A 13,779-nucleotide genomic window follows, 5' to 3' on the forward strand; every position below is an offset into this window, starting at 1 on the left:
TTGTTCAGCCTCTCATTAATAGTCTTCTCGTACGAGTATCAATCAGAATATTTTGCTTCTGCATAATTTCCTAAAGTATACAGAATCAGAGGCACTGAGCATGCTGACAATAGCTTAGTCTTTCAATTTTACTGAAAACCATGTTGAAGCTTTTCGTCCTTCAAAAAAATTAAAAAGAATTGAATATAAAAGAAGTCTATTTTACAGCACTTACCATGTTAAAGACCAACACACTAAAACACTCATATATTATACAAACAGCTATAAAAAGAAAATCATTCAGAACATAATCCCCACCCCAATATAAAAAAAACCAAATCAACAAATCAAAGTTTTTATTTGCATGGCCAATTACTGTTTGTATTCTACAAGTTTGTTTTAATATCCCTTTAACATGTTCTAAGCTTCTGTAGCACAGGGAATAAAAGCTGCAAGACTGCAAACTTCCTTCAACAGCCACGCCCACAACACCTAACCGTGAAACAGATGTAATGAATGACAACATCACAAAGGGAATACTAGGTTCCACCATTCAACAGTGCCATGACAGTATCTTCAGGGTTCAGTTGAAGAGGGGTAAACTTCTTTTTTAAAAAGAGTCCGTCTGCTTTCCCCTTGGTTTTATAAGGTCGGCGGTTTTAATCCGTACTTCTTTGCTACTTCTGTCTGGGCATGGGCAGCATCACAAAGTGAATACAGATGAGCCATCTCCATTTCCGATTTGGCCAGGTTGATAGCTTTGTTGAACATGTCAATGGCTTTCTCCATGTTTCCTCTCTGCACTTCAATGGTTCCCATGGTTTCATATGCAAAATCACATTTGTTGTCAATCTCAATAGCTTTGCTGATAAGCTCCAAGCCTTTATCCAAATCTTGCTTCCACTGAAGTTGAAGTAAACCTTTATGAACATAAGTTGTGGCATTATCTGGTTCCAAATCAATACATTTATCATACATTTCATCAGCTTTATCAAACTGTTGTTGATCTGTTAATGCCTGGGCATAAAGTGCATAGCCNGTCCTTAGACAGAGGTCTGATCTCCAAAATATACAAAAAATTCAAGAAATTGGTCACCAAAAGAACACATAATCCAATAAAAAAAATGGAGTACAGCCCTAAACAGAGAACTCTTAACAGAGCAATCTAAAATGGCTGAAAGACACTTAAGGAAATGCTCAACATCCTTATTCATCAGAGAAACGCAAATCAAAACAACTCTCTGAGATTCCACCTTACACCTGTAAGAATGGCCAAGATCAAAAACACTGATGACAACTTATGCTGGAGAGGTTGTGGGGTAAAACACTTCTGCATTACTGGTGGGAATGCAAGCTGGTAAAGCCCCTTTGGATGTCAGTGTGGCGATTTCTCAGAAAATTAGGAAACAACCTTCCTCAAGACCCAGTAATATCACTTTTAGGTATATATCCAAAGGATGCTCAATCGTGCCACAAGGACATGTGCTCAACTATGTTCATAGCAGCTTTGTTTATCATAGCCAGAATCTGGAAACAACCTAAATGCCCCTCGACTGAAGAATGGATAAGGAAATATGTGATACATTTACACAATGGAGTACTACACAGCAGAAAAAAATAATGACATCTTGAATTTTGCAGGAAAATGGATGGAGCTAGAAAACATTATTTTGAGTGAAGTAACCCAGACACAGAAAGACAATTATCACAGTACTCACTCATCAGTGGTTTTTAAACAGAGAAAAACAACCTACAAATCACGATCCCAGAGAACCTAGACAACAATGAGGACACTAAGAGAGACATACATAGATCTAATCTACATGGGAAGTAGAAAAACACAAGATCTCCTGAGTAAATTGGGAGCATGGGGACTTTGGGGGAGGGTTGAAGGAGGGAGGGGAGAGGCAGGAAGAGGAGCAGAGAAAAATGTAGAACTCAATAAAAATAAAAAATACTATTCCACATTATTTTGTATTCTTCATTTAAATACAGTGAAACTAGAGCAGTTATTATTTAAAAATCACAACTCTTCCTGGATCCTGAAGTCTCCATGTTTCTGCTGAAATGAGAGGCCCATGGCAACAGTCTCAGAGAACACTAGCACCCCTCAATGGCTAGACCTTCAAGGATTGGGTAAGTCCACACTCCTATTACCTCATCTCTATCCCCAAATGCTCAAACCTGTGAGCTTCTATGCAGTTACAGGTCAATCTCAGTTCCTCAATCAAGCCAACCATGATCACAAAGATCCCCAACTATCGCCTCTGCTTAACTCTGGTCAAATCCTTGCCTTCTAGAACCCACTTCAAATACAATTTTATACAAAATATTACCCTACTTCCTCTTCCCAGGAGAATTATCCCCTTTATTCCCAATATTCCCCAGAGTCCTCTTATCCTTGTATACTTGGCAGACGAGTGTTCGCACCATCTATCTCACTGATGGAAATCTTTCAGATCCTATACCTAATAAATGGATGAACATGCTATGTCTAACCAAGTTCACCTCTTACATTTATGTGTAGCTAGGTTTTACAGTTACTAAGAAACAGCTGTTTAGGAAAACTACACATGCATGCACATGTGCGTGTGTGAAATCCTATAACTAAAACCAAAAGTTAATACTATACAACCGTCAAACTGCCAAGGTAACCATATTTAACTTCCTACAGCATATGACTAACACAATGAACTACTTTAGGAGTTTATATGGGGCTGTTTTTGCAATAGCTAGAAGAGCTACAAAATATTAACAGAACCAACAGTATTAATCATTTGCTTTAAGTAGGACCTACAATGAACTCTTTCTTTTTAACAAGACAAGATTTCTAGCCCAGCCTTATCTAAAACTCTCCATGTAACTTAGGAGATCTCTGAGTTTGTCTGATCCTTCTGCTTCAATGTCCAGAGTTCTTTCAGAATCTGCCCCATGCCCAGCTGTGGTGCTGGGGAATGGACTCAGAACTTCAGGCATGCTGGGCAAGCACTCTATCAACTAAGCTCTATCCCCAACGGACTTTTAAAGTACAATTGAACTCATAAAATTCCCTCAACCCCCATCCACTTAAGACAATGTCTATGAAAACTTGAAATGAAATGTCAAGTGTTTTTACAGGCATCAATCTAAGAAGAATTCAGAGCTTTGCTCAACCATAATTAGGAACCACTCTTCTAGTAAAGCACTATTTTATTTGCAATAACAAATTAGTAATTAAGAAATGATATTTGTATATACCTGCCATCACAAGAACCACAAATGTTTTGTCAGTCTTTTGGAGGAAAGAGAGCCATAGGGAGAACGGACTAATAAGAATTAAGGGGACTTATGCTGACTCCTGACAAGTGATGGTGGGGATCTGTCACCTTGACAGCAAAGAAGTACTGACTCAAATCTTGTTCTCACTAATGTCTCAGTGTGACCTTGATAGTCTAATCAGCCTGAGCATTAATCTATACTCTTAATCCTGTATCGGGATCATTAAAAGGGCACCAGAAGCAAAATTTGGAAGATACTCAAGTTCAGTATTTGGTCTAGAATACGTACTAGAGGAAATAGCAGTATTAAGATATGGTATAGTCTGCCACATACATAGCTACCAAGATTAAATGTAGATCTTAAGTGCAACTCTTGGTAAATATTTACACAAAACAAATAAAGAAATCAGAATTGTAAAAATTCCAATCAAACCAGAGCTTTTTTATGAAAATTCAGAAGATGTTACAACTTGCCCAGTTTCTTGGCTGGTTGCTTCTCTGTCGTAGGATCCAGAATCCACTTCAGTCTGGCTATCTATTTCCTGTTACTGACACTGACTAAACCATGTTCAGGTGTTTGTCTTCGCACAGATACAATAAAAGTGAAAGAGGAAATCATACACAATACATAAAGAACCAGTTTCACTTGCTAAGTCATAAGCATGACAGCTTTTATAAGTGTAGCTTTTAATCTGAAAAAAATAATGAAATGAGGCCAATCCCAATCTCCTAATTTCTAAGGAAGTGTGCATCCAAGATCAGCAAGCTTTAAACAGTTAATGAAGACCGGCTGATAATCAGAAGTATGTAATGAGAACAAAACCCAAAAATCGACGGTGCTTCATTACATTTCTAAGAATAGACTCTACAAGTTACCTCTGCACTTCAATGGTTCCCATGGTTTCATATGCAAAATCACATTTGTTGTCAATCTCAATAGCTTTGCTGATAAGCTCCAAGCCTTTATCCAAATCTTGCTTCCACTGAAGTTGAAGTAAACTGGAAATGCAAAAAAGGGCAGAAATATAAATGTATGATTTGGTCTCTGCCCTCAATAAACTTGTAATTTAATTCTCTAAGAAAAGCAAAGACTAAAGCGGAAGACAATCAACAAGACCCCGGGAAGCTTTGGGCCCCAACTTCTGATGTGGAAGTGCACAGCCACCGATTATCATAAAGTAATGATCCAGTCTCTCTTGTCTCTGACTGTCTGTAAACACCAACAATGATCTACCTGCTTCCAAAGCCCCTAACCTCTCTCCCTACCACCCTTGTCCTGGAACCAGTCAACCTGTGGCCTCAGCTGTGTCTGGTTTCACTTCATGAGAATAAAAAGTATGTTAGACACACTGCCAAAAAAACTGTCTTGCAAATTGAGGCTTCTCCCTTTACAGTAAGAATATAAACTATTTTATCCTTACAAAAACAAAATTATTACATTATTTTCAATTTATTGAACATATTATAAATTCTTAATAACTTGATACAATCATTTTAAAAAATAACACTTATTTTATAGCCTTTCCATTTTTCCATTTCTGTATATGTGTGTTTCTGTGATTGTATGGCAGGAGAGGTCAGAAGAGGGTGTCAGAAGCACTGGAGTTGGAGTTGTCTGATGACATAGATGTTGGGAACTCAATTTGGGTCCCCTGGAAAATAAGGTTGGCTTCAAACTCAAGATCCTTCTGCCTCAGCTACAACATACACACACAATTACAAATTAGTTTTGCAGATGGCCATAATTGTATACACTTTAATCCCAACAATACAAGGCAGAAGGAGGTGATCTTTATGCATTCAAAGTCAGCCAGGACTATATAGTAAGACTGTCTCCAAACAAACACATATAAAACTTGCATTTCTTTCTTTCTTTTTTGTTTTTTGAGACAGGGCTTCTCTGAGTAACAGTTCTGGCTGTCCTGGAACTCACCCTGTAGAGGAAACTAGCCTTGAACTCACAAGGAACCACCTGCCTCTGCCTCCCAAGTGCTGGGATTAAAGTTGTGCTCCACCACTGCCTGGCTCCAAACTTGCATTCCTAAGAGTCTTCCACAATGTACTGTAATTAAAATGACTAGTTTCATATAATTAGTCATAGTAGAAATATTATAAACTTACAAACTATTGGTAAATTTGAAAAGTAAAATAAGAGATGTTTATCTAAATGGCACCATTAGGTTGTATGTATAACAGAAAAATCTACAATCAATGTTTTCAAGTATTATTTAATAAATGAATCCTTTTTGGTTGGGGAAGCTGACATAGACACCTGACCCCCTCTCACACCCCATATGCACAAAGATTAAAAAATCTACATACTGTAAGAAATCTATCAATTAATTCATTGATATGTCTACTCGGAATCATTTCTGTAAGGTTAAAAGAAATATTCTATAACTGTAAAAAAAATTTAGTGTCTTATTGGAACAACAGAACCAGAAAAATACATACCCTTTATGAACATAAGTTGTGGCATTATCTGGTTCCAAATCAATACATTTATCATACATTTCATCAGCTTTATCAAACTGTTGTTGATCTGTTAATGCCTATGTGAAGAGAAACTTCAGTTATATATATTAATGTAATTGCTAACCTGAAAATTAAAAGTATACTGCTTATTATTTAACCATCAAATTACTGCCTGAAATTAATTTAAGCCAGTTTAAATTTTACATCTTAATTACTCAAGTTTTTAGGTTGTACCTACTATAAGTATGAGATCCCAACTGTCCTCTCTTCTCATGAATAGTTAAATGAAATCAAGGAGTCTGGGAAACTGAGTAACACAGAGGGGCTACTTTTAATGAAAGCTATGTCACCACACTTTCACAAGTCTATACTTGTACTCAGACTTCATCATACTAATATGAAGGGAATTAGTCTAAGGGCTAGACTCATTTCATAAGTGTACATTAACTGTTACCAGATTTTCATGAATACCAGAGCGTATCAAGGCTTTAACTTGGAGATGTGCTGGCACCTAAGGCCATGCTTTCAGAGTTAACACAAAAACTGATACTGTATACCTTTCATAGAAGCAACAGAAAACAAGCCTAGATTTCTACATGTGTATGTATGTGTAAAGTCACACTAAAATGCTCAGTGAATTAATGCTAGTGCCGCTGTGAAGAGACTGTGTGCTGTGAAGAGACTGTGTAAGAATCAAACTGACTTAAAAGGGAAAAGAGAAGGGTGTGACTTAGCTGCAGATCTTCCTGGTGCTTGCAGCACTAAAGGGCAGGTCTTTGCTTTCCTAGTTCGTAACAGAAATCTATCCAAAAAAAAAAAAAAAAGCCCTGAATTCTACAACAAAGGATGGCTACTCTCCACTGTTTGTCTTAGTTTAAAACCTTTGTATATAGTTTTACACAGTGCATGCTCTTGCTTTTTTTTTTTTCTTTTCAAAACAGTTTCTCTGTGTAGCCTTGCACTTCCTAGAACCAGGCTGGCCTTGAACTCAGAGACCTACCTACACTCCCCTCCGGTCCACCCTCCCCCCCAGGGCTGGGATTAAAGGCGTAGGCCACCACCGCCAGGCTAGTGCCTGCTTTTATAGTGAATTTGCAAGTGTAGTAAGCAACACTGCTTCATTTTTATAAAGAACTAGAAGGAACTAGGAATAAAGAAACAACTTCAAGCTTGTTCCACATCCCAGATGAACAGTTGTTGCCCAGGGGCACGTAGGACAGTGGAAGAACAGCCCCACACAAATCAACCCTTTTACAGGCCCCCCTCCTTCAAATGGCACTAAAAGCATGAAGAACAACAAGACCTGAAATCCTTAAAAGATGGCAACTTTCTAATGTTTTCTATTTCTATGATATTTATGGGAAAGCTCTTGGGGTTTTCTTTTGTAATTAAAAGAAGTTGGAATCTGAGAATGGTGACAAAGGCTCACGATCTCAGCACTTAGTTTAGAACAGGGACATCATGAGTTCAAGGCCACCTTGGGTTGCATAATAAGATCCTGTCTCACAAAAGGAAAAGATAAATACAGAAAAGGCAAATTTTAGCTGAAAGACAAAGGGAAGAATTATTTACTAATACAGATGCCTCAAAAATCAATGCTTTTAAGAATCTCAAATTAGAATAAAGTTAATTTGGGTTTCAATCATGCTTTCTGTAGGTTCAACTCTAAAGCAATAAAGTTTCAAGAATTTTTAGCCAAGTTTCTTGGTGTATACCTTTCATTTGAAAGGCAGAGAGGAGGGATCTCTATTTCAAAGTCAGCCTGGTCTATATAGTGAGTTCCAGATCAGTCAAAGCTACCTAGAAAAAGGGGCGGGGGGGGGGGGGGGAGGGGGGAGAAGGATTTGATAGTGGCTGGAAAGATAGCTCAGTGGCAAAGTCCTGGCTGCTCTCCCAGAGAACATAGGTTTGATACCCAGCACCCACGTGATAGTTAACAACTACCTACATCTCTAATATCAAGGAATTCTGGCTTGGAGTGGTGAGGGTTAGAATGTTCTGACTTGGTAGCACATATATGACATTAGAACATTCCAAGAAAGATTAATATGTTCTCCTGTGCAAGGATGACAGGCAGTGTCATTAAGTAACAGTTCTGAAAACTATGTTATTAAATGGGGTAACCTAGACTCAGAAAGACAAATATCACATGGCCTATCTCATGTGTACATACAAGTGTTGAATTTTTATGTGTTTATGAATGGGTATAAGTGTAGGTACAGGTCATGAAACTAGAAAGAGGACCACTAGTGTGTAAAAAGAGGTTCTAAGGGAGACAAGAAGGTAACAGAATACAAGTAACATAAAAGCAAAAAAGTAACCAAGAAGGTGGAAGGGAAGAGCAAGAGAAAGATTAAGAAAAAGAAACTTACATTTTTTTTTTTAAAGAAAAATAGAGAAATGATGTATGATGACACTGGAAAAAACTCATTAGTTTGTATGCTAATTACCAAGAATCTTAAAAGAGAAAATAAGCTGCTACAGCTTAGATAGCCGTTTAAAGAAAAAGACCGCATACCAAGGATAATCCCCTATCATTTAAGTAAAGGGTAAATTATTCCAATCCAGTCCTGCTAAAAGCATGAGAGAAATGCTTGCCCAGAACTTCTCTGCCTTCTAAGCTTAGGATTCAGGACCAGGCCATGGGCCTTGACACGGTCAAAGCACAAACAGCACTGCCGCACCACAGAAATGCAACCAGGCTGGCACAATCCCATACTGGGACCCAGTTTACAAATGCAGTCCTTAAAAACTGTTTATACTTACCTGGGCATAAAGTGCATAGCCTTCAGCACACCTTGGAAACTTCTTTATGACCTCTTCAAAACCTTTCATAGCTGCTTGGACTTGTGAAGAATTGTTTGCTGTATATGCCTGGCGATACTGTTTAAAAATCAGAACACTCAAGTCAAAGAGCTAAAAACACTTCTGGAATCTTAACATATAGAAGATACAGAACATTACAAAAGTGTTTCCAGAAAAGCAGGTGACATGTTAATACAATTTGCTGTGTCCAAAAAGACTCTAAGGAACAACTTGGCAGCAGAGAATCAAACACTATGCTGGGACTGCAGGTCACTGGGGATTCTAAAGCAAGCAGAGGGAGTCTTCTGGCCTTGGAATAGCTTGAATGAGAATGGCCCTCACAGAGTTGTAAATCTGAATGCTCAGTCCTCAGTTCTTTGGTGGGAATAATTAGGTGTAGCCTTAAAGGAGGTGTGTCACTAAAGGTGGACCTTGAGGCTTCAAAGGCCCAGTTTCTCTTCCTATCTCTCTCCTCCCTCCCTCCCATGGATCAGATGTAAGCTCTCAACTACTGTTTCAGCATCATGGCTGCCTGCCTTCTGCCATGCTCCCAGACAGGATAATGGGCTAGTCCTTTCAGACCGTGGCACCCAATTAAATGCCTTGTCTTCTAAGATGTTAAGTAAGCATATACACGCATAATTTTGATTTATTTTTCTGAAGTGCCAAAATTCAAAACAAGGACCTTACACAGGTTAAGCCTTCACATACTCTATCACCAAGCTATAGCCTACCTACAGACTTTTTAATGTAGTTAATTTTATTTTCATCTTAAGCCTGTAACATTAGTATTTATTTATTTGTTAGGGTTTTTCAAGACAGGGTTTCTCTGTAGCTTTGGAGCCTTCCTGGAACTCGCTCTGTAGACCAGGCTGGCCTCAAATTCACAGAGATTCCACCTCTCTGCCTCTCGAGTGCTGGGATTAAAGGCGTGCACCACCATCACCACCCGGTTCAACATAAATATTTAATGACACAACTTTCTTTAAAGGGAAAATTATTCTAGGGCTAGCCACAGGGAAAGCATAAGCAGTTAAGTTATGCTGTGACTATAAATTATTTCTTCAAATTGATTTTGAAACCTTTACACTAGTTTATAATAGTGAATCAATTCTGTTATAAACTCTGGGTCTGGGTGGTAGGGCTGCAACCCCAGCATGAGAAGGTGAGGCAGGAGGGCTGGGAGGCCATGGTCAACTATATACCCATTAACACGCATCAAACATCTTTTCTCCCTGAAATCACCATTTGATGTCATTCATCTGAAATGAGATGCTCTTTTTATTAATGAATACAACAAAATACAAATGGTGCTTATGAAATCACAGGTGAAAACAGCACCTACCAATGCAAAACACTTCTGAGCTTGTGCCAGAGCAAACTTGGGTCTTAATTTAATGCATGCATCAAAATCCGCCACTGCTTCTTCAACTAGATCCAGCAGAATTTTCAGCTAGGGAAGAACTCATAATTAAATGCAGTCAGAATAGTAGGCTCAACATTTAAACTTGCACCAATTTCTATTCTGTTATCATAGTTAATGCTCAGCATTTATTAATTTATTCAACATAAAATTACTTTGCAGGAAAAAAAGTCATGATTCTACAACCTCAAAACTGGTGTTTGATTTAAAAATAAAACATGATAATCCATTTTCCCTGTAATTTAAATAAAAATTTAGAAATGTAAAAATCTTAAGTGCCTATCTACTTAATTTCAAATCAGGTTAGACTTTATATAATTATCATTCAATTAATTTCAATATACTAAAAAGACAGAAATGGCAAGAATCTTTAAATTGTTATTTCAACACCATGTAACACCTTTCAGAAACATTGGACAAAATTTTCCCCTAGAAAGGACTTCAAGTCAGGTACATCTGTATTCCCAGTACTCAGGCTGCTGAGGCAGGAGGACCATGTGCTCAGATGAGCTTGCACAACAGGAGAGACTTAGGTCTAAAATAAATAAACAAATATTCCTATTTTTAGTTGTTATAGAAACTGTTCTTCCCTTCTACTACACTGCACGGTGAGAAACCACAGTAAGCACATTAGACTGGGTATGTTCTGGCTCCCTGGTTAGTGTTGGGTAGTTTACAACTGCCTACCACTCCAGCTCTAGTGGAGCCTACAGAAATACATATGTAATTATAAAGAATTATTATAAGTGGGATTAGTGTTTATTCACTGAAACCTATAAACTAGGTACACCTAATAAACTAGCTGATCTGGTAAGCCCACATTTTTCCCTTTCTTCCACAATACCAAAATTATAATAAATTTAATCATAAAGATGTAAGTAAATACAGGCCAATTCAATATATAAAACTTTTAAACGTCAAGAAATCCTGAAAAGTAGTTATCAAGTTATAGACCAGAATTCCAGGTAAGCCCAGATCTACCTGTCCTCGGTGGTGATAAACGTCTGAATTCTGAGGATCGATCTCGGCAGCCATGTTGAAATCCTGGGTCGAGAGCATGGGCTGCTGCTGCTGCATGCACATGGTGCCTCTTTTGATAAGGGCGTTTGCTCGAAGCTACACACCCAAAGTAAGAAAAAGTTCATGTTAATTTTACAGTTCAATTTACATTAAAAAATTTCTGTAATGCCTACCATAAAGTTCACTCCTCAAAGACTATATGCAAGTTTGTTAGTAGATTAACTAAAAATTTCAGAGCATTTTTATCATACCCAGAGAACACACACGAGCATAACGCTTCCAATCTAATGCCCAGAAACCACTTATCCCTAGTCTATTTCCTCACATTTGAAATGTTTCCCTGGGTTTTCATTTAGAATTTTCATTGGAGTGGCATGTATTAGCATTCCTTTTTATGGCACAGTAATATTTAATTTCCAATTTCCCTATATCCGTACCAGTACTTGTTATAATCCATGTTTTGTATTTATAGTCTTACTGCCTGTGCTTTCTATTTTTTTATTTAAATTACAGTCATCAGAATAGGAATGAATGAAGAAGTACTTAATGAAGTTTTGGTGGGTGCTGCCCTAGCAGGGAGTGCTGCTGGAGTGCTTTTTCATGCTGTCTGCCACTGGTCATTTCTAGAATATTCTTTGGTGAATTGTTGAAATCTTTCGTACATTTTCAGATTAGGTTCCATTTTTACTGTTGGGTTCTAAGCTTTTATTTTCAATTACAAAGCCTTTATCATATGAATGCTTCCTGAGTATTTTCTTCCATTCTTTGGAAGGTATTTTCAGTTTTACGCTATTGTTCTTTCAAGTGCAGGCTTACTTTAAACTATCCTACAACCTCAACACCCAAGTACAGGCCACCATGCCCAGCTCAAAAGCCGTTCTTTTCCTGTGTGCACACACATGCATGCACGAGCATCTGCCACAGAAAGTGTGGAAGTCAGAGGACATTGCTCGAGTCCATCCTTTCTTCTACCACATGGGATCAAGAATAGAACTCAAGTTGTCAACTCTGGGAGCAAGTTCTTTACCTACTGAGCCATTTTGGTGGCACCTTTTTCTTTTTTGAAGTTGTATTTTAGGTTTCATATCTCAGAAACCCCTTCCTAATACAAGGTAACCAATACTTATTCCTATATATTTTTCTTGCAAGTTTTATTCTTAGTTCTTACATTCAGGTTTCTGGTTCCCTTTGAGTTAATTTTTATACATGATATATAATAGAAATTACTGTTTCTAGCTGTTAAAGCTAAAAGTCACAATCATAAATATAGGCCATTTCTTCAAGCAATAATGCATATGCTTCACAGCAGAATACAATAGTTTTAGTAATCAGGAAATCAATATGAAAGAAATTAAGGAAAATTTTGTAGAGTATCTTCAATATGAAAATTTAACTTCAAAAGGATTAACAATCAGGTGGTGATGCCGCATGCCTTTAATCCCAGTACTTGGGAGGCAGAAGCAGGAGGATCTCTGTGAGTTCAAGGCCAGCCTGGTCTACTGAGCTAGTTCCAAGGAGAGCTAGGGCCACACACACAGTAATTTGGAAAACAAAACAAAACAACCCAAAAAGGATCTTAATAATCCTTACAATCACTATCACCATTATCCAAAGACAATCTTTTACAGTAAGGCATAGTCACAAGAGGAAACTAACAGTAATAAATGCTGTAGACAAAGAAGTCTGTTTTTTTTACCTCATAAATAGTACTGCTTCATATTTACTACACAAATATTAATAGATGCAGATTCCTCAAAATAATCAATAGCCTTTCAGAGACCTGCTAGTGAAATGCCAAGGCAGAGTACTGCAGCTGTAGAGAAACCACGCGCACACACACTTTCAACTGTACCTTCACATTAGCGTCCTTCAAACTGATGACCTTATCTAAGTCAGGTTTGGCTGCGTTGGCACTGCCAATGAGCAGGTAGAAGGTGGCTCGTAGTAGTAAAGCTTCTGCCATGTATTTGCCTTGAGCTTCTATTTCCTTTGAGCATTCGCTTATGATTTTGTCATAGTTTTCTTCTTCCATATACTGTTTAGCTTTTAAATAGCCAGAACTGAAGATGAAAGCAAACAAAGAAAATTAATTTCTAAGGGAAAACCAAATGCTAAAACCTGCTATATATGATATTCCAAATTGTCTTTTCTTCCTATATTAATCAGTAGCTATGGGCCTGGAGCTATGGCTAGAGATTAAACTGACTAGGGTTTCTTAACCAGCAGAATTGTCTTGATACCTTCAAGAAACAGTTTTCAAGCAGAGGCAGCAGTCATTGGCAGAATGCTTAGGCTAGTACCCTGATTCTAACATTAGGTAATGTGAGGAGAGCTAATGAGAAAGACACTCTTCTATAATATGGATAAGGACACTGTCTTCCTTCCTGTCTGGGCCAATCAGCAGTAGTGCACTCAACAGCTATTTAAGGGCTAAGAGAAGTACAAGGAAGAAATAAACAATAATCAAGGCAAGAGGAGTGATCAGACCTGTGTTTTGTACAGATCAATGTTTTGTGGAGGATGGAGTAAGGAAAACTAGAAGTAAAAACACGGAAGTGCCTCAAAAATAAATATATTGTTCCATCTTAAAAAGTAGACCTAGAATTAACTCAGGTCACCAAAGGTGCAAGGCAAGCACCTTTACCCAACAAGCTATCTAGAATGACCTCTCTTTTAAAAACAGAGAATACAACACTCATCTCCTCCTTTCATCTCCCCTCCTCTCTCTTTTCCTAGACAGGGTTTCTCTGTGTAGCCCTGGATGTCCTGGAACAGGTCTCTTGCTCTATAGACTAGGCTGGCCTCGAACTCAAAGATCCA

At 37.9% G+C, this 13,779-nt stretch overlaps 1 protein-coding gene across 2 annotated transcripts in view; it reads right to left on the bottom strand.

The window, feature by feature from the left end:
• Positions 1–318: 318 nt before the first annotated feature.
• Positions 319–13,779, bottom strand: part of Tomm70 (translocase of outer mitochondrial membrane 70) — a 34,158-nt gene continuing 20,697 nt past the window's right edge. Inside the window, exons 6-11 of one of the 2 annotated variants that reach the window (XM_050148704.1) lie at positions 12,812–13,019; positions 10,921–11,055; positions 9,862–9,969; positions 8,478–8,594; positions 5,691–5,788; positions 4,089–4,235 (exon numbers count right to left, since the gene is read on the bottom strand). In XM_050148704.1, the coding sequence (XP_050004661.1) occupies positions 4,109–4,235; positions 5,691–5,788; positions 8,478–8,594; positions 9,862–9,969; positions 10,921–11,055; positions 12,812–13,019 (793 nt within the window). In that variant the 3' untranslated portion in view covers positions 4,089–4,108. Of the gene's footprint in view, positions 997–4,088; positions 4,236–5,690; positions 5,789–8,477; positions 8,595–9,861; positions 9,970–10,920; positions 11,056–12,811; positions 13,020–13,779 lie in introns of those variants that run through there. The other variant, XM_050148703.1, reaches the window with a different exon arrangement.

This window comes from Alexandromys fortis, unplaced genomic scaffold (genome assembly GCF_014885135.2).
Source record: "Alexandromys fortis isolate MF-2015 unplaced genomic scaffold, M_Fortis_MF-2015_v1.1 scaffold_4, whole genome shotgun sequence".
NCBI lineage: Eukaryota > Metazoa > Chordata > Mammalia > Rodentia > Cricetidae > Alexandromys > Alexandromys fortis.